General features: G+C 45.9%; 1 protein-coding gene across 2 annotated transcripts in view; it reads right to left on the reverse strand.

Annotated features, from left to right (window-relative positions):
* Positions 1–5,920: 5,920 nt before the first annotated feature.
* Positions 5,921–25,196, reverse strand: part of CALU (calumenin) — a 36,871-nt gene continuing 17,595 nt past the window's right edge. The window contains exons 3-7 of one of the 2 annotated variants that reach the window (XM_024194544.2): positions 23,372–23,565; positions 15,366–15,532; positions 10,929–10,989; positions 9,754–9,953; positions 5,921–8,743 (exon numbers count right to left, since the gene is read on the reverse strand). In XM_024194544.2, coding sequence (XP_024050312.1) covers positions 8,639–8,743; positions 9,754–9,953; positions 10,929–10,989; positions 15,366–15,532; positions 23,372–23,565 — 727 coding nt within the window. In that variant the 3' untranslated portion in view covers positions 5,921–8,638. Of the gene's footprint in view, positions 8,744–9,753; positions 9,954–10,928; positions 10,990–15,365; positions 15,533–23,371; positions 23,566–23,635; positions 23,830–25,196 lie in introns of both variants that reach the window. The other variant, XM_024194543.2, reaches the window with a different exon arrangement.

Consider the following 25,196-nt stretch of genomic DNA (forward strand, 5'->3'; position numbering starts at 1 on the left):
CATTCCCTCCCGCCATTGGTGGGGTCAACACCAGTAGCTTCCCCACCTGGTCCTCTGCGAGACCCCGCCAAAGCACAAACCTCTCAGCAATCCCACTCATTACACGGGGGAACGTCCGTTATCTTACAACGCTGGGGTCCGGGCTCTGGAATCCAAAGTATTTCCTTCTACAACGAGCGATTAACCTCAAGCCCTGGACGCTGCGGGCTAGGGGACAGTCCCAGAGCGGTCCTCCCAACATCCGTTTGTATTTAAATGTACAGCGCATGCGCAATCCCTGCAAAAACCTGCATCACAACTTGTACATTTGCCTTGTATTCATCCTTGTAGCGCAGGGTAATACTCCAGCGGCCTGACGTAGGAGCGGTTCTGACAATAAAATAATGCGAATGAGCTGAACGCAACCCGGTGGTGGTGAGCCGTTTTGTACCCGCAGTAACTGGGAGGGCGCTCCCAGGGCTACCTGTTCCCGTGCGATGGACCGGTGGCGACTCCTAGACCAGGATTAGGTGGGCCTGGCCCCGTTTCCGATGGCTTCGGTCCGGGCACCGTGCTCACTTGCAGACCCGCACCTGTGTGTACAGTTAAACCCACGAACTTCTCCATTAACGCACAATCAGGTTAAAAAAGGCAAACGATCCTTCCCCAAGAACGCGCGTGGCTTCCGCACAATCTCGCATTCCTGTGTTCGCAGATCACAGCGCACTTAAGGTCTGGCCTGCAGCCGGAGCCAACGGTCAGTCCCAAACAAAATCCAAGCCTGTGACGGCTTCGGTATTTGCCTCGTGCCATCGCTACTTTCAAGGGCACTCACCTCAACCAGAAGGTTGCCTGCCCCTCTTTGCAGCCATACGCTTTGCTTTTCGCTGAGGGTAACAAACCTTCACTGGGCCTGTTACTTCGACCTTGCTAACGTTGCTACAAATCATCCCAACAATGACATTTGGACTACCAGGGTTCCAGGGCCAGCCCTAACCCACGGCTGGGCCGGCTCCCTATGGAAGAATTACAGAAGCTCAAACCCCCTATGGCCAAACGCTTCCTTTCCCCCAGAGCTGAGCAGAACGTGAAGCCGAGCCCCAGATTTAAAGAGACGGGGAGGTGGAATTATCAAACGCCTGCATTTACCTAGCGTTCTATCTAGGCACTTATAAGCCTTTCTTCACCGTCGTGTCTGACCACCTCACAAGCGCTAATGGATTTTGTCCTCACCCCCACCCCCTCCCTGAAGTAGGGAGGCATTATCCCCAATTTAAAGATGGGGAACTGAGGCACAGGGTAGGTGAAGTGACTTCTCCAAACTCAGGTTCAGAAGCCAGGAACTGAACTCATCCCAGTGCAGTGCCCTGATCACTAGACCCTCCTTCCTAGCATCAGGCAGGACAAACGCTACCTTTCAAAAGAGCAGGGAAAGGATATGACAGCGCACAGGGCTCCAGGCAGCTGTGTGAAAGGGCTGCTAACGAGGAGGCATGCAGACCAACTCGTTAACAGTGACTGCGGCTTCCAGTTTAATTGGCTCACACTTCCTCTGTTGGTGGGACATCAGATCAGTGTGGACATCAGATCCCACTCGGGCCTTTTCGATGAGTTTGGATCCAGTTAGCGACACGGTCGGGTTTAAATCAAGTTGGGGCTCAAAACCCATGGTCAATACTTGGCTAGTAACCATAGCGATTTACCATGTCAGCCTTGGTCTTCCTCAGAGACGAGACGCCTCTTCTGAGTGGGGGCTGGGCTCCTTAGCCAGGCTGACCGGGCCTTCCCGCCATGTTCGCTGGGGACAGGGCATCGCGGTCGGCATGTCCTCTGTGCCCTGCTGAGGCCCTCTGGGTGAGCTGCCCTGCTTTCCCAGCAACACCGAATGTCTGGCTGCACAAACGTAGCTGAGGCCCGTTTTTGGCGGTGATGTAAAACACGCCTTGCCCCCAAGCTGAGTTGGTGTAAAGGACTCGGATGAGGGAGTCTCAAAGAAGTTACATTAAGTCCTCAGCCCGGAGGAATCCTATGGAGCTGGGACATATAGACCCTTCCCCCAGTGAAATACGTACATTACACCAGGGCACCATATCGAGAGAACGTCAAGCATTCATACATAACAGCCATGCTGGGTCAGAGCAATGGTCCATCTAGCCCAGGAACCTGTCACCAGTACCAGGTGCTTCAGAGGGAATTAACAGAAATGGGCAATTTATTGAATGGTCCGTCATCCCCTGTCATCCACTCCCAGCTTCTGGCAGTCAGAGGCTAGGGACACTCAGAGCATGGAGTGGAGTCCCTGCCCATCCTGGCTAACAGCCATTGCTGGACCTGTCCTCCAGGAACTTTCGTTCTTTTTTGAACCCAGTATTCGTTTTGGCCTTTGCAACATCCCCTAGCAACCAGTTCCAAAGACTGACTGTGTGTTGTGGAAATAAGTGTTTCCTTTTGTTTGTTTTAAACCTGCTGCCTATTCATTTCATTGGGTGACCCCTAGTGCTTGTGTTATGTGAACAGGTAAATAGCACTTCCTTATTCACTTTCTCCACATCAGGCAGGATTTTATAGACCTCTTTCATATCCCCCCTTAGTCGTCTATTTTCCAAGTCTGAGTCTTTTAAATCTCTCCTCCCACGGAAGCTCTTCCAGACCCCTAAGCATTTTTGTTCCTTTTCCATTTCTAACGTATCTTATCTTTGTGGAGATGGGGTAACCAGAGCTGCACACAGTATTCAAGGTGTAGGCGTACCATGGATTTATATAGTGACATCATATTTTCTAATTCTCTCTCCCTTTCCTAATGGTTCCTAACATTGTCAGCTTTTTTGACCACTGCTGCACATAGAGTGGATGTTTTCAGAGAACTACCCACAAATTTGCAATTTCCGATGGGCCCAGTTCAGGACGTTGCCGGCTGAGGCTAATACTTTGGGGCAAGAAAGGGAAGTCCAGTGGATGCAGGAGGCAGCAGGTAACCGAACGCTTTCCCTCTTCTCTTTGGACACACATGGACGATGGCTCAAGCCCAACCTGCAGGCAGCCTTGGCGACACGAGGGAATTTTGACAAGACTCCTTCCATTCCGCTAATAGCAGTGACACGGGGAACCCTGCTGTTGTAAGCCTCTGTGAGTAGAGTGTATGAATGTAACAGTGGGGAACGCCTGACCTGTAGAGCAGTGGGATGCACAGTCATCCCTCTTGGAACATGCTGGCTCCCTTTCCCTGCCTCCCGTTAAAACTGGCCTGGAAAAGGGCTGTAGCAGCATCCGTCAATGAAAGTCACCAGCACTGAACAGTGGCCAGGTACCGGAGGGCGGGGGTTGAAACGCAGGCATCCTAGAAGATCAGGGCCGGGGAGCGAAAGGGGCTAGGGGAGGCAGTCAAGTGCCAAATCACCCTCCATACTGAAATAGGAGAGATTGGTACCTAAGCCAGGAAGTTTCCATCACCGTGATGAGAAGGCACAAACGTCATAGAGCCTTTGGGTTTCTTTCCCCAGGAGAGGCCGGTGTAGCCATCCTTGGCATGCTTGGGGACTTTACCTATTTTCCTCCCTCCAGCACATTTTAAAATCCATGCATTGCAGCCGGGGGGGGGGGGGCGCTAAGATCCCTCTGGACCCTCGACCAAAATGGATGCACAGCAGGTGCTTGTTAAAATAAGGCTAGTTTAATAAGGATCAGTTGCAGCCCCAGCTCTTGTGGTATCATGATCCCTCTGGTCCTCCAGCAAGAACAGGAGAGACAAATGCTGCTATTTGAAGCACAAACACAGGCAGAAAGGATTTTTAACAAGAGTTTCAGGCCTCTACACAGCAGGGGTGGGAGGGGGAGACCTTTTTCCTTTGCAGGTCACCTCAAACAATACGAGTACAGAACAAAGTCAGCAGAGCGGCACAGGGAAGTCAGAGGCATAAGCAGCAGAGATCTGAAATGGGATGGGGAGTTGCTGAGGCAGAGACACGGGGAGATGATGCCAGCTGGCGGCGAATGCAGTGGAGGTGTTTGCATCAACAGGAGTCGTTTGTTCTCGAACAGGTACAAAGGCGGCCAGTGGCAACTGAGCACAGAGGGGAAAAGGGCGACGAAGGCCCTGGCATAAACTGAAGCAGGTCTCGGGAGCAGTTTTTATAGCCAGGGTCTGACCAAGGAGCAGAATGCGGAGCTGGACCCCCACACACAAGCGAAGGTAGCGGAAAGGTTTGAGAATGGGAGCGACGTGCCATGGCCGCTACGGACGTGCTGTCCTAGCCTGGGAATCCTCTTCCTTTCCCAGCACAATGAAACCTCCATTATTTCAGATCTCTCATCCCATCCCCCCCTTGGGTGTGGGCATATGAAGTCCCTAAAGTAGTGGGTGAAATATGGGGACCTATACAGGGGAAATCCTGCAGCCTCTTGCTGCTTAGGCCATCAGCCAGCTGCATTATTTATAACGCTTAGGGCAGGGATCAGGTCTTCCTCTAGGTCTAAAGCCCTGAACACACCAGCACTTCTGCAGACCACATGCAGGAAACCAAGCCCCAGCATTGTGCACAGGCTCTGGTCTGGAGATGTGGCGAGAGGGAAGGAAGCTGCAGGAGCTGGGACAGGCCATCCAAAGAGAGGAGAAAGATCAGTGTAGCCAAGGCAGACACACACATGGACAATGCTGCAGAAGCAGCAATATGCAGGGTCTAACCCCAGGAGATGGAGGTCACGGATGACCCCACACTTACAGAGATCTGAGCCGAGGGCCTCGCCTACTCTAGGAAATAGCACCAATTGGATCCACTGTGTCTGTGCTGATCATGATTTAGCTTCAAGCGCAGACGAGGACATACCACAGTCAGCCCCAGTTCACCTAAAAGCTGCTGTTTCCTAGTGTAGACGAGGCCAAGAAGCGAGATGGAGAAGAAATGGAGCTCAACTCTACCCAGCGTCTCCAATCTCATTTAAGTTGTCCAAATGAAAGTATTTACTGGCCGTACAGGAGGCTACTGGAGTAAAATAGGCTTATAACTTCAGATGTTGCATCTGTGTCTATACAGCAACCTGCAGGTCGGCTTTTAAAGAGACATCCAGTAATAGATGCCTGTTTTCCAAAGGGAGGTCATCCCCCCATTATAGGTGAATTCGAGTGACGGTAAATATTAGATTGTATCTACCTAAAACTGCAATGGTAGTTACCATTTGAGACATTCCCCCCGCAATGTTAAAAGCAAAGAATAGGTGCTGCATTCCAAGCCAGCAGTGACGGCATCTCAATGATAGGAGAGTGACCCCTGAACAGCTTTGGGCTCCTGAGAATTGCGTCAATGGAAAGTTCTTCGATTGACTTGTTCATCTGGTTGTGTGCTAGAGGCAGTTTTATTTTCAGCTAATATAAAAATATTCTAACTTGCTGGCTGACAAAGGAATCTACCATCAGTGTATTTTGATTAACTTTACAGTGTCAACCTGTGGAACTCATTGCCAGGGGATGTTGTGAAGGCCAAAAGTATAACTGGGTTCAAAAAAGAATTAGATAAGTTCATGGATGATAAAGTCTTAGTCTTATTAGCCAAGAGGGTCACAGATGCAACCCTGCTCTGGGTGTCCCTAAACCTCCAACTGCTAGAAGCTGGGAGTGGCCGACAGGGGATGGGTCACTCGATAGTTGCCCTGTACTGTTCATTCCTGCTGAAGCACCTGGCAGTGGTCACTGTCAGAGGACGGGAGACTGGGCTCGATGGACCACTGGTCTGAGCCAGTCTGGCCGTTCTCATTGTCTTAGTCCATTCGGGATGCAAGTCCATAGACTTAGCACGGTGCAGTTTTATGTAAGTGCTTATTCTCGCTGCAGCATCCCACTTGCACGGTTTCTTAGTGATGACAGACCACAGACCATTCCAATACAACCAGTAGATCATTCCGAGTCTGAGTTGCGGAGTGATAACACACCACACATTTGGAGCCACAGTGAATGTAAACAGTTTTATTGAGACAGATTTACGTCTGACATACATTATAAAAATCTGTTTACACTCTACAAAAAACCTAGAGGATTAGCATTCATGGGAACAGACACCTTGGGTGTGCAATCTGTTTTTCACCAGCTTTACATTTGCTTTGACAACATACAGTAGAAGTGGGAACACACTGAGATTAAAAGGACGTGCATCGCAGAGCACTGAATATGGCCAAACCTCTGCTGATGCTGAACATATGAACTAGGTTTTACTTTACTGGTGAAAGAACTGTAGTGTTTATAAAGTGTCTGCACCAGTCGTTAGTGCTGACAGCAGCTGTGCAAACTTCGGCCACATAGCTCTGTAAATGCATCTCAATTGTGACTTCGAACAGCACTAGCCCATTTCAAAGTCCTGAGCCTCACACGCAAAGACGCCCAACTGTGTCAAGACCACATGGAGCTTTTGTGATGGGACGAATGGAGGTCAGGAGAAAATGGAATTAATTTTAAATGTGAGACCCAAAAGCAACTTGGGTCACCAGAAATGTGAGGCTAAGGCCTTCCTGTAGTGAGCCCTATTGCTGCTGCATTACCTGGCCTTCATCACCTCCAGATTCCTTTGCTATGCGTAAGTTTTGTTTATTAGAGTAGGATTCTTCCTGGCTTTATCCCAAAACCATAAAGCACATCCAAGGGTCAGAACATCCATACTTCAGGGGTGAACACTAAAGGCACGTATACCATACAAATCTCATATACAATGCTTGATTATGATTTGATTCATAGTCTCAAGTTATATCAAAAGTGTGTTATTTGTAGAAAGTTACATGAAATAATAGGAGTACACATACTTAATGTTTCAAGCCTTTAACCCTTGAAACAAACCAATTTAAAGAAAAAGAGGCCCAAGTTTATTACAGTTAAGGGGCCAGAAGAGGCTGGCGTTAGTGTTTACAGGACAATAGAGTGAAGGAAATGACCTATGTTTGCAAACACAGTGATTGCTTTAGACTAATTTCAACACTCCCCCCACTAGGCCCCACCCATGAGAAGTGCCAGCGACCCACTAAGCTGTGCAAAATGGCACTCCAAGGAAGAGTCACCAGCTAAGGTAGAGAAGTCAGCTCTTGGCAATCACTTATCTCTGGCTCTCTAACAGCAGTTCTCCCTGGTTAAAGAAAAAAGCGTATGGAAATACCTCAGGATACAACAAAGTAAGTGGTTTGCCTTCTGAGGTAAAAAAAATCCCTGGTAAAATAGGCAGCATATGGTTAACAATTCACAAGAAGGTAAGAACACTGCTGCAAAGATTTCTACTAATACTGCTGTTTAACCACTGCACAGGAGCAGACCACACAAAGGGTAATTTCAATCTTCAGAGTCTTTATTCTCTGGTTTGCTGTAGCCTTGTTGTTTTCTTAGTTATCCTCTTTTGGCGCATTTCATCTCGAGGTTCCTAAACGGACAACCTAGCCCCGGTTTGATTTTTGTTTTGGTAGGTAAAGGCACTTCAATGATGTATGATTTGCACAAGTCTAATGGCTGAAATAAAAAGGGAGCCCCTCCCATTTCCATCCCCTAACCCCATGGAGCAAGCTGCACTCATCCACTGTTCCTTGCCTTAAGGGACCAATTTAGGATCAGTCACTTTTCCTGGTTGATTTCCCTGTATAACATACAGAGGGTGACATCACATCAGTTTCTTGCCTCATCTAGTCGGGTCACATGGCTTTGATTAACTATGTACAGGGAAGCCAGATGGATTCAAAAGAATGTAATGCACAAGTAATTCGCATTTACAGAGACCCTGCGGCAAACACAAAACTCAGGCTGAGGATTTTAGCAGCATCTGCAAGACGGCCCCACCTCCCACATATCTGTGGATGGAAAGCTCCAGATCACACTTGCTGTATATTAGTTCAAATCACTGGAGCTCCGAGAACAGCAAAGGCCTCACGAAGGAATGCTGTGGAGAAGAGCAAGCACAGCTTTGTCTTGCTGCTGCCATACACCATGGTGCCTATTTTGAAGGGGTTTGCAAAGCAGGAATGGCCAAAGGGCAGTCTTCAGTCAAACAGAATCCCCAAATTCTACAGCGCAGTCCAGACAGACAGCTCCCAGCATGCAATGTTCTTGACGTCACGGGACAAGATACAGCATTGCATTTTGGGAGAATGTCTTTTATACTGAAGATGACTGCAAAGTGCTCAGTTGTGGCAAATTGTGTGTTGCCCTTGGGCTCTGAACAAGCTGCCTTTGTGGCCCTCAGGCTGAATTTGCATGCCCCAGTCTAAAGAAACATTATATAGCTTTGTTGCTTGGCCTTATTGTTCCGTGGCTTGTAAAAAATTCTGTCGCTATGTCTATATAACAGTAAGGGGGAGAGAGGGAGGTGGGGCACTGGGGAAGGAACTAACATTGCTCTGCAGTTAACTTTTCAGGATATGCATTCTTCATTTCACACAGAACCCAAACAAATACAAAAATAAACAGAACTTGTTAGACATAAAACAAAGTGGAAATCTAAAAACCACAAGTGTTCTCATTACAGAGTCACTTTTCAGAACACCATGTCCCCCTCCCCTTGGGAAAGGGAAAGAGGACAGGACAGGATTTTTCACCTTGTAGCCTGAAATAACAGTCTCAGTAGCGAAAACGTTTCTCATGTTAATCCAGAAACTGTAAAAAATAAATTACTTTTAAGAAACAGGTTTCTCTGTACAGGTGTTAAAACTCATCATGTCGTACTAAGGCTTCCCCGAAGTCTGTGGCCTGGCTCCCCACGAACAAGTCATACTTGTCAACGATCTCCTCTCTGGTGAGTTTGCCATCCTAAAATTAGAAAGAATAGGTTAGTCAAGTTTATTATAGTGGTGGCTAAGGAGCAGCCAAGCATTCATCCTCCATTGTGCTAGGTGCTGGACAAACACAGCAGAGGAGACTATCCCCACCCCAGAACAGACCAGACAGACACAGGGTTGGAACACACAAGCAGAGTGAACAACGTGATGGTGGTAAATGTCATGGTAGTGCCGCAAGTTGTGTGTTGTGGGTTTTTTTGGGTGGGATTTCCTTACGAGGGGATCAGCAGGAAGGGAAAGGGGTAAGAGGGACCGGTGTTCAGTGAAGCTGGAGTAAAGGGGGGGGGGGGGGGAGAGGGGGGGGGGCTGGATCAAGCAGCCAATCACTGCAGGGCAGAGTATCCAGTCACAACTGTGGAGAGTTCTCTGAATGGCTGAATGGCCCAGTTTTCCTGGTCTGTTCCTACGGCTGGAGTCTCTGGCTGGCTCCTCTCTCAGCATTCCCCCAAGGCCACATGGCGGGGAGCAGGCACCACCTGGGCCCTAGTTTCCCCAGAGCGTGTGCGCACGTCTTCCCTGCACAGTTCAGTGAGCTCAGATTCACACAGCAGCCACGACATATGCCCTTCCTCTTAGTTAAATGGAGACAATTGTAGAGACCACTGCATGTTTTCACCCTAGGCATTTTGGGGTGGGTGGGGTGAAGAGAAGGGCTGATGTTTTGTTCTCCAACATGGCAGAGATGTGGCTGCCTCCCCAGGCAAGAAAAGGGAAATCTAATCAGATTGCTCAATAAGAGCACTTGCCAAACTTTTTAAATCGTCAGTGCTAGCTCCAGGAAAAAAGGGCCCCACAGCTGTTAAGTTTACTGAGGTAAGCCCCCAAATCACTACTGAAAGGGAGCACATCAGTGGAACTGCTCACAGTAACTCAGGCTTCTTGCCAAAATTACAAAGTGATCCTCAGAGACAATTCTGAAGTGGCTTTCGAAGCCTCCATCCTGCACAGGCGAGACACTGAAGGGGACCAAGCGCCTCTCACCTTGTTCTGATCAGACTCATAGACAAGGTGCCGCGCTTCTGCCTCAGCATGGTCGTAGTCCGAGGGGAGGATCCAATCTTTTGTCTCCTCCTTGTCCATCTTCCCATCTCGATTCTTGTCTCTAAACTCCACAAACTGCTCCCGCTCGGTCTTCACCCACTCTGGCTCATCAGCATCGCCATCATGACTGTACATATCCCCTGAACAAGAACACAAGACAGCTGCTGATGCAAGAACACCCCCTCACCTCTTTGTTCCACTTGGGACTGTGCAAGCAAATCGTAAAGCAAGGTGGTTACACCTAAGTTAAGTAGAGAAATTACAGCAGTCACCCTCCTCTTCAGTACAGACACACAGCCAGTGGAAACTGCAGATCCCCACATGCAGTACTACAGCCTTCCTAGAACATTTGCTGCAGGGTGCAGCCCTCTATTACACAGGACAGTGACCACAGGCCACAGCACAGATCTAGGGGGCTGCAGATTTTCCACCCACGAGTTAACGTCCGAGTGGCCACCTAGCTTGGATCTCGTTACTTTAGCGAGATTAGCCCAGACATTTAGGTTTAAAAAGGTTACTTTAAATATGTTTAGAGAAATGTGCAGAGAGTCTATATTGGCATATATTTTAGAGTCAGATGCATTTATCATCACACTTATTCAATGCCAATGCTTTCCATTAAAAAAAAAATAAGAGCTAAAATGACAGCTGCTCTGTTACTTACTACTGCCAATTGGCAGGCCCCATCACATATCAGAGAGCAGCCTATGGATTTAGAGCAGATGTTCCCTTCTGCCTAGGGTTCTGTGATCATACCTGCATTTTGTCCAGTTACACTTACACACACACACACACACCCACCCCTCTCCAAGCAAATTATGTGTGTCATTTTGGTTATGCAGTTAATTTGGAATTACATAGCAAAGACTGACAAGGGAAAAAAATATCAAACTCAGTTTCAAAGTTAGGGAGCAAAGAGGGAATCATTAGAAAAACTCCAGAGAGTAGGCAAGGAAGAAGAGATTAAAGAGCATGGCTGCTTTGGCACAAATACTAGTCACAAGAGGCTACAATGTAATTTCTTTTGGGAATATCTTTTTACAAAGCACTGATGGGAAGTGAACACATTATCATCAGACTCAAGGAGAAAAAATGGAGTTGAGCAAGTTGCTTACCTATGTATTCTTCCAAGTCAATGACGCCATCCCTATTCTTGTCAATATCTTCCATGGTTTCCTATTTAAAAAAAGGACTAGGTTAGCCTCAAAGTTCATGGACAAAAAAGATCTTTTTATGGCTCTCTACCACTTAGAGGGGAAAACATGAGACAGCAAACGTATTTACTAGTAAACTGAGTTATCGCTGTATTATTAGACTCAAAGAGTTCAATCACTATACCTATTTAGCTTAACAAACAGAACATTAAGGGGTGACTTGCTCACTGTCTATACATACCTACATGGGGAACAAATATTTAATAAAGAGCTCTTCAATCTAACAGACAAAAGTATAACACGATCCCATGGCTGGAAGTTGAAGCTACACAAATTCAGACTGGAAATAAGGTGTATATTTTTAATGGTGTAATCAACAATTTGAGAATCCACCATGGTAAATTGTTCCATCACTTGATTTTAAAATCAAGATTGGATGTTTTCTAAAAGATATGATCTAGGAATTATTTTGGGGCAGTTCTGTGGCCTTGTAATACAGGGGGTCAGCCTAGATGATCACAATGGTCCCTTCTGGTCTTAGAATCTGTGAATCTATTGTCTCTCCACGTCTACTTGGCGGAGGTGAGTACCATGCCTGGGTCACCACTCTAAGAGGAAGGATCCGCAGAGGCCATTTCACAAAGAGTTTCAGAAGACCTCAACCTCTTTCTATTTCTATTATTAAGGAAGCGTCAGTTGTGACTTCATACTGTAAAAGGCTATAACCAGGCTTCCATTAGAAACCTTCTTTTAAACCTCCCTCTAGCTTTTGACAGGAAAAGTGGTAGCTTCAAAATCTGTGTGATAATTGATTCCAATTGAGAACTCGAGTTTTTGCTTTTACTGCAAGTAAATATATTTGAAGATTTAACAATTTAAAAGAGGACATCTTTTTGAGGGGGGTGCGTGTGTGTGTGTGTGTGTGTCTGTGTTCAAGTTTTTTGCACCCTATTACTGAAAGAAATGCAGAATGTTTTTTTGTTTGTATTACTGTAAAAACTGAAATGCTATGCTTTTTGGTAACTATGCCTATTATGACTTTTCAGATCTGAAGTTTTGTTACAGTGTATGACACTTAAGGGAACTAGAATCTAGCTATATTCCCATACTAGTCAAGGTTTAGCTTTATTAACTGTAACAGAAGTATGGTTTGATTTTGGGTAAGATTTGCTTACTGTAGCAAGAGAAAGTGTTTTGCTGAGACAGATTATGTTCAGTTTAATGCCTTCTCATCTCTGTGCAGCCAAGCACATAAATACTACTTTTGGTGCCAAACATGAGCGCCAGAAAAAAAACCCATCATGAATTATGCAGCATCAAATCGTGAACTTAACTGAATGCTATCTAAGTACAGTAACTCTTTACTTAAAGTCATCCCGGTTAACACGGTTTCATTGCTGATCAGAGAACATGCTCGTTTAAAGTTGCCCTATGCTCCCTTATAACATTGTTTGGCAGCTGCCTGCTTTGTCCACTGCTTGCAGGAAGAGCAGCCCATTGGAGCCGGCTGGTGGGGGCTTGGAAGCAGGGTGGACTGGCAGCCCCCCTATCAGCTTCCTGCTCCCCTAAGTTCCCTGTGCGGCAGCCGCCCAGCAGGCTATCAGTTGCCAGCAGTTCAGCTGTCCCTCCTCCCACTGCCATGTGCTGCTCCTGCCCTCTGCCTTGGAGCTGCTTCTGGGAGCCTCCTGCTTGCGGTGCAGAGGGCAGGGGAAGAGGGGTGCTAATGTCAGGGTGTCCCCCTCTCCCTGCACCTTATCTCCACAGAGCTGCAGGGGGACATGATAGGAGCTTGTTGGCAGCAGCTGCTGTCTCAACTTACTGATCTACTTAAAAAGGCAATGTACTTAGAGTGGGGTCAGCGTACTTAAAGGAGCAATGCGCCTCTCTCTCTTACACACACGGTGTGTCTCTGTCTCTCTCTGCCATGCTGTCTCCTCTCCCTCCATTCGTGCTGCCTTGTACAGTGTGAGGCTACATTAACAATGTTTTAATTATAAGAACATAAGAACAGCCGTACCGGGTCAGACCAAAGGTCCATCTAGCCCAGTATCCTGTCTACCGACAGTGGCCAATGCCAGGTGCCCCAGAGGGAGTGGACCAACAGGCAATGATCAAGTAATCTCTCTCCTGCCGTCCATCACCACACTCTGACAAACAGAGGCGAGGGACACCATTCCTTACCCATCCTGGCTAATAGCCATTAATGGACTTAACCACCATGAATTTATCCAGTTCTCTTTTAAACGCTGTTATAGTCCTAGCCTTCACAACCTCCTCAGGTAAGGAGTTCCACAAGTTGACTGTGCGCTGCGTGAAGAAGAACTTCCTTGTATTTGTTTTAAACCTGCTGCCTATTAATTTCATTTGGTGACCTCTAGTTCTTGTATTATGGGAATAAGTAAATAACTTTTCCTTATCCACTTTCTCCACATCACTCATGATTTTATATACCTCTATCATATCCCCCCTTAGTCTCTTCTTTTCCAAGCTGAAGAGTCCTAGCCTCTTTAATCTCTCCTCATATGGGACCTGTTCCAAACCCCTAATCATTTTAGTTGCCCTTTTCTGAACCTTTTCTAGTGCCAGTATATCTTTTTTTAAGATGAGGAGACCACATCTGTACGCAGTATTCGAGATGTGGGCGTACCATCGATTTATATAAGGGCAATAATATATTCTCAGTCTTATTCTCTATCCCCTTTTTAATGATCCCTAACATCCTGTTTGCTTTTTTTGACCGCCTCTGCACACTGCGCAGACATCTTCAGAGAACTATCCACGATGACTCCAAGATCTTTTTCCTGACTTGTTGTAGCTAAATTAGCCCCCATCATATTGTATGTATAGCTGGTTTTTTTTTTTCCAATGTGCATTACTTTACATTTATCCACATTAAATTTCATTTGCTATTTTGTTGTCCAATCACTTAGTTTTGTGAGATCTTTTTGAAGTTCATCACAGTCTGCTTTGGTCTTAACTATCTTGAGCAGTTTAGTATCATCTGCAAACTTTGCCACCTCACTGTTTACCCCTTTCTCCAGATCATCTATAAATAAGTTGAATAGGATTGGTCCGAGGACTGACCCTTGGGGAACACCACTAGTTACCTCTCCATTCTGAGAATTTACCATTAATTCCTACCCTTTGTTCCCGGTCTTTTAACCAGTTCTCAATCCATGAAAGGACCTTCCCTTTTATCCCATGACAACTTACTTTACTTAAGAGTCTTTGGTGAGGGACCTTGTCAAAGGCTTTCTGGAAATCTAAGTACACTATGTCCACTGGATCCCCCTTGTCCACATGTTTGTTGACCCCTTCAAAGAACTCTAATAGATTAGTAAGACACGATTTCCCTTTACAGAAACCATGTTGACTATTGCTCAACAGTTTATGTTTTTCTATGTGTCTGACAATTTTATTCTTAAACCTTAATCCTTGAGGGCTCAGCCGAGTGCTAGTTCATTAATTTAGCAGTAAGGCATTCCCCTGGAAATATCTCACCCTCTTCCACCCTCTGACTCTCACCCTCTTCCACCTTCTGACTTGTGAAAGCTTCACAATCATCATTGCCATGTACAGTATTCAATTGTTTGTTTAAAACTTATACTGTGTGTGTGTGTCTGTTTTGTCTGGCGAAAAAAATTTCCCTGGAACCTGAACCCCCCATTTACATTAATTTTTATGGGGAAATTGGATTCGCTTAACATCGTTTTGCTTACAGTAGCATTTTTCAGGAACAGAACTACAACGTTCAGCGAGGAGTTACTGTACATACTTTATTTCTAGAAGGATTAGCTGACACACCTGTACTTCAGAAAACAGCAATTGCTAAATGGAAAAATCTCCAAAAGCAGCTGTGTATGGAAGGTCTGCTCTGGTGCACAGCACAAGAGGACAGACTGACAAAGGAGTTTAAACGTGCTCTGGAAGTGGAACAGAATTCCGCCCCCTTCAGCAACGTGTGCTGCATGCTACCGCTAGCCAAGTGAAGAGGAGCCACTCAGCATGTGAATAGAAGCATCTTTTCTTCTCTTAGTTCTTGCAAAGCCCAACAATGCTATGCCTTGATGTCCCATCAGGGCATTCAGCAGGTTTGCAACACTATCCATCACAGAACTGGTTGCTGCCTGGAAATGCTGCTTATGGGGAGGAGGGTTCAGTCAAGATTTTTTTAAACATTTGGAATAGTGTATAAAAACTTCAAAACTTTAGGATAAAAAAGTGAAACCTTACAAAAAGCTGTGCCCACCGGTAAGTAAACCTTTACACAGGACTTCCCCTCACCCAACAGGCCAACTACGTGCTCCTGTGAGATCACTGGTAACTGGGAGGTCCAGACTCTTACTAGCCTGAAATAGCAAGTATAAAAACTATCATCTCAACCTAAATGGCACCCACCTGTACTACTATATCTTTCATGTAGTCATATTCTTCTGGATGCAGAAAGGCAGTGAATTCTTCCTTGGTAGCAATCAAGTCTCCATCCTTGTCAGCCATTTTGAACCTTCGTTCATCCCTCATCATCATCTGTTTGTAGTTGAACCCATCATCAGGGTCTGGGTCATCTGGGCAGAAACAGACAAGTTATACCCATTTTAGACTCCAAAGCTCATCCACAAAACAGTTGCACCAGTATTGCATGTCCAATTTTCCTTTTGCTGTTGACTAGGGAAACTTCACAATGCGTGTCAGGAGAGCCCAAACTTTGCACATCCAAGGGTTACAGTGAAAACTCATTAGGACTCCAGAGACTGCACCTATTTTGCATGAAGCGGAAAAGGTAGAACCAGTGGAGACATTTTAACAGAGGGGCATCTTGAAGAGAGAAGCGGCAACATGAAATGCTCCCAAGCTTATCTCAGCTGAGGACACTTTGATTAAGATAAACATTGTATTCTGACAGCTATAATCTCACTGGGCTGCAGTCTTCTCTTTTGGCTACTCCTGGAATAGAATAGGTCATGGGATAATGCTCTCCCACTGAGGTGCAACAAAGCAAGAGCAACACCGCTGACTGTCCAAATCTAGATACTTATATGCTCCCCCAAAGTATCTGAGAGCCTATTAGGGTGATTAAATTTAAGCAGAATTCAATAATTTCAAATAAAAATGATATATCTATTTATGAGGCCCCTGTTTGTAGCAAGGTATTTTAACTAACAGTGAATACTTGAGGACAAAGTACATTTAATAACTAAAATAGAAACAACATACAGGTGCCCCTTTGTCAACAGAGTAATAATCATATCCTGGGCTAACAAAAGCCCAGTTTAGAGTTTATTTAGTCCAGAATGTGGTTACCATCTTGTGAACATGAAACATTAAATTAAATAACGACACTTTAAAATTCTGATATTAGGCAAATATTAAAAATAAAACAGTAAAAGGATTTTTGATCTGGTGAATGCATGTTCAGTTGTGACAGTTTGGGGGCTATACTATTATTGTCCATTTTCTCTCTCTGTGGGTAAGTTAGCACCCAAGCTACACAGTGGGCTGGTTCACCCTCCATTTGCTACAACTGCTGCAAATGGCACCTTCAATTCAAGTTGTGAGGTCACCAGTCTCTCGTTCATTTTTACATGGAGCAGAAGTATAAGGAATAAATCCCTTTTAAGTGTAATTTAAAAGACAAGGATAACTGCTTAGAGAAACACATACGTAACAACCATGTGAATTAATTAAGGGTAAATTAAAGGAAGCAAATAACTAGCTAGCTTGCACTTTTTTTTTTTTTTTTTTTTGCTGTGTCCTCATGTCATGCTAGGCTAAACTAAGTGCTTTAGTAAAATACCTGCACATGTTGGCAGAAAAATTCCTATTCTTGTTTATAAAAGATTAAGACTCTCCAAACAATTGGCGTTAAAGAGCTATGAACCAAGCCAAGACTTAGCCCTGGTCTACACCACGAGTTTAGGTCGAATTTAGCAGCGTTAGATCGATTTAACCCTGCACCCATCCACACAACGATGCCATTTTTGTCGACTTAAAGGGGTCTTAAAATCAATTTCTGTACTCCACCCCGACGAGGGGGATTAGCGCTGAAATCAACATTGCCGGGCCGAATTTGGGGGTAGTGTGGACACAATTCGACGGTATTGGCCTCCGGGAGATATCCTAGAGAGCTCCATTGTGACCGCTCTGGACAGCACTCTCAACTCAGATGCATTGGCCAGGTAGACAGGAAAAGCCCCGCGAACTTTTGAATTTTATTTCCTGTTTGGCCAGCGTGGCAAGCTGATCAGCAGAGGTGACCATGCAGAGCTCATCAGCAGAGGTGACCAAGGAGTCCCTAATCGCAAAAGAGCTCCAGCATGGACCGAACAGGATGTACTGGATCTGATCGCTGTATGGGGAGACGAATCTGTGCTATCAGAACTCCGTTCCAAAAGACGAAATGCCAAAATATTTGAAAAAATCTCCAAGGGCATGAAGGACAGGGGCTATAACAGGGACCCACAGCAGTGCCGCGTGAAACTTAAGGAGCTCAGGCAAGACTACCAAAAAACCAAAGAGGCAAACGGCCGCTCCGGGTCAGACCCCCAGACATGCCGTTTCTATCATGAGCTGCATGCAATTCTAGGGGGTGCCCCTACAACTACCCCACCCCTGTATGTGGACTCCTGCAAGGGAGTCTCACGCAACAGGGATGAGGATTTTGGGGATGAGGAAGATGAGGAGGAGGAGGTTGAAGATAGTGCACAGCAGGCAAGCAGCGAAACCGTTCTCCCCGACAGCCAGGAACTGTTTTTCACCCTGGAGACATTGCCCTCCCAACCCAGGCTCCCGGACCTTGAAGGCGGAGAAGGCACCTCTGGTGAGTGTACCTTTGTAAATATAATACATGGTTTAAAAGCAAGCATGTTTAATGATTAATTTGCCCTGAAGACTTGGGATGTATTCGCGGACAGTAAAGCTACTGGAATGCAGTCAAGCAACATCCGTTCTTTATCTCTCTATGTTATCCTCAGGACAGCAATATCATTCATGGTCACCTGGTTGAAATAGGGGAATTTTATTAAGGGGACATTCAGAGGTGGCCGTTCCTGCTGGGCTGTTTGCCTGTGGCTGAAAAGAAATCATCCCCGCTGTTAGCCACGCGGTGCGGGGAGGGGTGAAGCGATCATCCCAGAGAATTGGGTGTGTGTGGGGGGGGGGTTTAGTTGGGTTTGTGCTGCTCGTTGATGCGAAAACTGCAACCCCTCCTTTTAAATGGCCAACCCATTTTAAATGGTCAACACAACTCTCCCTTTTTTCCCTCCCGCAGCTGCAAATGTTTCAACACTCCCCTTATCTCCATCCCAGAGGATAGCGCAGATAAGGTGGCGAAAAAAAAACCGCACTCACGATGAAATGTTCTCTGAGCTCATGCAGTTCTCCCGCAGAATGAGCTGAGCAGAATGTGTGGAGGCAGACAATGTCAGAGTCCAGGAAAGCACAAAATGAACGTGAGGACAGGAGGGACGCACGAGAGGATACATGGCTGGAGCAAGAGGAGCGGTGGCAGCAGCGTGATGAGAGGAGGCAGGATGCAATGCAGGATGCAATGCTGAGGCTACTGGAGGATCAAACAGATATGCTCCGGCGTATGGTTGAGGTGCAGGAAAGGCAGCAGAAGCACAGACTGCTGCTGCAGCCCCTGTGTAACCAACTGCCCTCCTCCCCAGAGGACTGCCCAAGCAACAGAAGACTGGCATTCAATAAGTTTTGAAGTGCAGTATGGCCTTGTCCTTCCCTCCTCCACCACCCCACCCGGTGCTTCCCTCCTCCATCACCCCTCCCAGGCTACCTTGGCAGTTATCCCCCTATTTCTGTGACTAATTAATAAAGAATGCATGAATTTGAAACAACAATGACTTTATTGCCTCTGCAAGCTGTGATTGAAGGGGGGAGCGGAGGGCGGTTGGCTTACAGGGAAGTAGAGTGAACCAAGGAGGCAGGTTTTCATCAAGGAGAAACAGAACTTTCACACCGTAGCCTGGTCAGTCATGAAACTGGTTTTCAAAGCTTCTCTGATGTGCAGTGTGCCCTGCTGTGCTCTTCTAACCGCCCTGGTGTCGGGCTGCGCGTAATCAGCAGCCAGGTAATTTGCCTCAACCTCCCACCCCGCAAAAAACGTCTCCCCCTTACTCTCACGGATATTGTGGAGCACATAGCAAGCAGTAATAACGATGGGAATATTGGTTTTGCTGAGGTCTGAGTCAGTGAACTGCACCAGTGCGCTTTTAAACATTCAAATGCACATTCTACTGCCATTCTGCACTTGCTCAGCCTATAGTTGAACAGCTCCTGACTACTGTCCAGGGTGCCTGTGTATGGCTTCATGAGCCATGGCATTAAGGGGTAGGCTGGGTCCCCAAGGATAACTATAGGCATTTCAACATCCCCAACGGTTAGTTTCTGGTCTGGAAAGTAAGTCCCTTGCTGCAGCCGTTCAGAAAGACCACAGTTCCTGAAGATGCGAGCATCATGTACCTTTCCCGGCCATCCCACGTTGATGTTGGTGAAACGTCCCTTGTGATCCACCGGTGCTTGCAGCACCATTGAAAAGTACCCCTTTCGGTTTATGTACTGGCTGCCTTGATGCTCCAGGGCCAAGATAGGGATATGGGTTCCGTCTATTGCCCCACCACAGTTAGGGAATCCCATTGCAGCAAAGCCATCCACTATGACCTGCACATTTCCCAGAGTCTACCCTTAATAGCAGCAGCTCAGTGATTGTGTTAGCTACTTGGATCACAGCAGCTCCCACAGTAGATTTGCCCACTCCAAATTGATTCCTGACTGACCGGTAGCTGTCTGGCGTTGCAAGCTTCCAGAGGGCTATTGCCACTCGCTTGTGAACTGTGAGGGCTGCTCTCATCTTGGCATTCTTGCGCTTCAGGGCAGGGGAAAGCAAGTCAAAAAGTTCCAAGAAAGTGCCCTTATGCATGCGAAAGTTTCGCAGCCACTGGGAATCATCCCAGACCTGCAACACTATGCGGTCCCACTAGTCTGTACTGGTTTCCCGGGCCCAGAATTGGCGTTCCACGGCATGAACCTTCCCCATTACCACTATGATGTCCAAATTGCGAGGGCCCGTGCTTTGAGAGAAGTCTGTGTCCATGTCCTCATCACTCTCGTCACCATGCTGCCGTCGCCTCCTCGCCTGCTTTTGCAGGTTCTGGTGCTGCATATACTGCAGGATAATGCACAAGGTGTTTGCAGTGCTCATAACTGCCGCAGTGATCTGAGCGGGCTCCATGCTTGCCGTGGTATGGCATCTGCAGGACAGCAGAGTGGCAGCAGAAGCGTGACGATGGTTTGTAGCCCTACTGCACCGTTTGCTGCCAGAGCAGGAGAGCAGAGTGGCAGTGGAAGCGTGACAATGGTTTGCAGCCCTACTGCACCGTCTGCTGCCAGCAGCACCCAGGACACAACCGCGGCGGCTAAGCTGAGCGGACTGCATGCTTGTCGTGGTATGGCGTCTGCGTGGAAAAAAGGCACCAAATGATTGTCTGCTGTTGCTCTCACGGAGGAAGGGGCAACTGACGACATGTACCCAAAACCACCCACGACAATGTTTTTGCCCCATCAGGCAGTGGGAGCTCAACCCAGAATTCCAATGCGTGGAGGAGACTGCGGGAACTGTGGGACAGCTACCCACAGTGCAAAGCTCCGAAAGTCGACGCTAGCCTCAGTACTGTGGACGCACTCCTCCGTCTAAATGCCCTTAGTGGGGACACACAATCGACTGTATAAAATTGCTTCCTAAAAAAAATCGACTTTATGAAATTAGGTCGAATTTATAGGTGTAGACATACCCTGAGCGATTTGCAGTTAATGGCTTCAACTGCACAGCTCGTTAGAACTTCGCAGAGCAAGGCCACGACAGAAAAAGATGTAGAAAACATTCAAGGTACTCACTAAAATTCAGGGCAATTAGTGGCACTGTTAACACTGCAGCAGCAGCATCCAGGGTTGCTCTTGAGCTGGCCAGATGAAGTACTAAAGAGCACTTACATCTAACAACCCCGGCTCACCACAGCATGGAGTACTTGAGAGTGTATATGGGAAAATTCAGAAAGCTGTCCTTGGGGCTTAAAGAACTACAGATGGAAGAGAATGCAGATCCAGAGTATTAAAACAAAAAAAATCACTGTTTATGAGCAACATACCAGCAAGGCCAGGTTCTGAAGCCTGCATATGAAGTTGGTGCCATTTAGAGCCGATATTAAACATAAGCAAAGAATATAATGGCTTTTTTCTTTAACGAGGACATCAGATCATAATCTAAGCAAATCTTCCACAGAGAGCTATGCCTGCTTATTGTATCGTGCACAGCTTGGGTCCACAGAAATTCCTTTTGCATTTTGGTGAGGTACTCGGAGGCTTACACACTCTATTCAAATGCAGCAGTGAAGTGACCAGCATGGTCTTGGAGCTTACTAACATGCGGTTTCATTTAGATCACAAAAATCTAATTTTAAAAATACTACATACAACAGCCAAAAGAGCTGCAGTGAAAGAGGATGGTGTCTCAGCTCCTGCAGTATGGCAGATGTATGTTCTCCATTAGGTAAAGGGATCTGTTAGCTTCCTGGCTGTGCGTCAAACATTTGAGAGGCATTTCCAAATTTGTTCATGCCAGAGAAAGGGAAAACAGCTTTTCACAACAGACATGAAGATCTTTCAACAGAAATGTATTATGGAAAAGTATTTACTTTTTAACAGAAGTGGAAAGCCAAGCCATTACACATACATGGCTTTGTCAGGGACAGATCAGCATTGTTGTTATGAAAGGAAGACCGGAGTAGTTTTAATATATTAACTAGTCAGTAGAAAAATATATCTGTATTTATAAACTGTATATAACAGAGTGAGTAAAAGGTGGTGCAAGTGCATTCTGAAGGTTTTATCAGCATTAGCCCCGGGGACTGGTGAGTAATATGCCCATCCCGAACTCCTGGGATTGAGATCTTTATGGCATACCACCCGCTCATGGGCTCTACATATGCCATATATGTTACAAAAAAAAAACACTTGAGAAATATTTTGAGTATATTACTTTTTCTTCATTAGGACATTTTAAAAATATACCTGAAGAGACAGGTGTCTGATCCAACTGCATGGGTTTCAGAGAAAGCCATAAAAATCCTCGAGATGACCCAAGATAGTTTTTCTATACTTAACATTGTCAAATTGTGAAGATCAGATAGCTTGGGGCGTCCCAGGGCTAGAAACAAGTGCTGTGGATCCCATCAGAAATCTGGTATTTTCTCTTTCTAGTTCATGGTATAAGACTTGTTTCTAGTTCTACAGGGTCACGGGATCTTTGTTCTTAACCAGTCATTGGTGCTGGACTGAACATTGCCGGTCTTGAGTTTTAACAGGTTATTTAAAGAGGCTGGGGGGAAGCCCCAGACCTCAGAGCTGTCTAAAACTGCTCAGCAGAGTGAAGTGATAGCAACGGTCCTGGAGGGACATGGATTAGCCAGAAGAGAGCAGACAAGATGCAGCATACGTTTTGAAAGCATGTAATAAATTTATTATGTAGATCCACAAATAGTCACACTGCTCTGCAAAATTTATTCCATCATACCACACCTGTATGCAATCAGGTTACAAGTCCCTTTGCTAGTCTTTGTTCTCCCCCACCTTTACACAAAATAGCTCCTCCCCCACCAACTCTCCCCCTTCAAAGGTCTCCACAGCTACTGCCAGTCTCTACTTCTTGGTAAACCAGCTCTAGGCCCTATGTCATAGGGGCATGGCTAAAAAAAGGGTGGGCCCCCACTGGAAGTGGGGGGGGGGGAGTGGAGAGGATAAGACACATTTTATTCTTTTCGTCCTAAGTTTAAGAAAAGACAGTCGATGTCATTGTTCAAGAGCTTCAAATTCCAGACGTGTAGTTGTTGTTAAAAGCCAAGTGAACCACACTTTATACAAAACAGACAACATACCGTACCTTGCTACAGCATGGCTGCATTTCCACAGCCACATATATATTTCTGCAGATGTTGAAGACCACCAGTGGATAAATATTGCTAGGGAAAAGCTTTAGAGCTTCAAATGGGATATTACAAGCAATGGAGAGTTAAACTAAGTATTAAACAAAGGGTTTGCCCAGAAGCCTTGAATAAAACTGTCAAGATTACTGCTCAGATTCAATTTTAATTTTTTCAATTTTAGATTTTTAAATTAAAATGACTCAATAAAGCAGAGTTACAAAACTGTATCTTCATACAAACTTTAACTTTTAAGATTTTTCTGCGTTGCTTGCCAATTTCACATGGACTTCTTACTAATATGAAGGAAAAGACTGTCCCCAGTTGAAAGAGCTCTCCATGCTCTGTGTTACACAACACTTCTGCTTTATTGATTAGAGACTACTGTGTCTGCAGGTTTGACATCTCGCCCCTTACCCAGGTAAGTGCCATATGTCACGTTTCTGTACTCATCCCAGGAGATTAATCCATCTTGATTCATGTCAAACTCCTGCCACTGGCGTTCGACATTGTCATACACGTACTTCTTCTGGGCCTTCTTAATCCAGGCTTTCAGCTCCCCCTCCGTCACAAACCCATCCTTATCCGTGTCTATTTTATCTACAATCATTCTACAAGACAAAACAGCAAGTTTCAAGGTGCCAGCTCCACAAAGCTTTTACCCCAAGAATAAAGACCTACCTAAGATGTAGCCGTAGGTGGCATTTTTATACTCTTCCCAGGAAATGAGGCCGTCCTCATTGAGGTCGTGCCCCTTCCACTGGCGCTCTACATCCTCGTAAATCCAGCGTTTTTGTGCAAATTTAATCCAGTCTCTGAGCTCCTCCACAGTTACAAACCCGTCCTTGTCTTCATCTATTTTACTTACAATCTTTCTGTAGAAAATGCAGAGAAATGCAGGAAAAGTTAAGGGAAATAAGCGCATTTTAACTGGCAGCACACTGCACCTTTAGGCAGGAGTGAACAAGTCAATTCCAAACTGTAACCCAGCAAGCTACCAAAAACTGCTTTCCAGCTGGTGTCATCCAATACTCTTTTGCCAGTCACACAATTTTAGAAAGTGATTTACCAGATTGATGTAGCGAACACTTGATTCAAAATGGATGGTGCACAGTTCAGCCTCAGAATGTCATATGTTACTGGACTACTGACTTGTTCATTCCTAAGATGTTCCGTTTTTGTATTCTTCATGAAGTGTATGTCTTCTACTACTGAAGCATCCGTCATTTGTCTAGAACAAACCTGGCTGCACATTTTAGCAAAATTATAATTTGCAAAGCTGTTAAGCAACAACTTGTGTGTATTTAAAACAAAATGAAAAGACTCCACTGCTGAAGAAATACAAAAAACCACTATGCCCAGTCCTAGCTCATTTACATGCTCAAGCCAATCAATGTAATAAAGATCCTACAGCCACAGAATGATGAAAAACTACCACACAGAGGTCACTGATCAGAACATCTGAGTGTGATGTTCACCACTCTATAAAGCAAGAAATTAAAGATGTGTGGTTTATAAAACATGCTTTGAGACTGCATACTTTTTTCAATGACAGCTGTGAAGAAAAGCCATTGAAGGAATGCAAATATACATTCACAAATGTATGTATTTCCCCTAGATGGAATTTGAAGATTAATGTCTGTACAGCACGTTGCTATGTAAATGCAAATTGCTGTACAGTAACTGGAAATTGCTATGCAAGTGCAAATACACCTCTACCCCGATATAACGTGACCCGATTTAACACGAATTCAGATAGAACGCGGTAAAGCAGCGCTCTGGGAGGCGGGGCTGCTTTACCGCGTTATATCCGGCAGCGGGGCTCGGGTGGAGATTTAAAGGGCCTGGGGCTCCCCGCAGCGGCCGAAGCCTGGGGTTCTTTAAATCACCGCTGGAGTCCTGCTGCTGCTATCCTGGGGCTCCGGCAGCAGGGCTCGGGCGGTGCTTTAAAGGGCCCGGGGCTCCGGCTGCTGCGGGGAGCCCCAGGTCCTTTAAATCACTGTCAGAGCCCTGCCGCCGCCCCGATGTAACACAGTTTCACCTATAATGCGGTAAGATTTTTTGGCTCCCGAGGACCGTGTTAGATTGGGGGTAGAGGTGAACATTAATTACAATGTTATTAATGCAAAGAGAAGTTATGATAAAGGAGCAAGAGTTAAATCTGGAGTGGTTCAATATGATCAGAATCCTTTCCCCTTTCCACCCCTCCAAGATAAGCTCTAGCCTCCTGAGCAGTATCCAT

This window comes from Terrapene carolina, unplaced genomic scaffold (assembly GCF_002925995.2).
Source record: "Terrapene carolina triunguis isolate 2854851 unplaced genomic scaffold, T_m_triunguis-2.0 Scaffold750, whole genome shotgun sequence".
NCBI lineage: Eukaryota > Metazoa > Chordata > Testudines > Emydidae > Terrapene > Terrapene triunguis.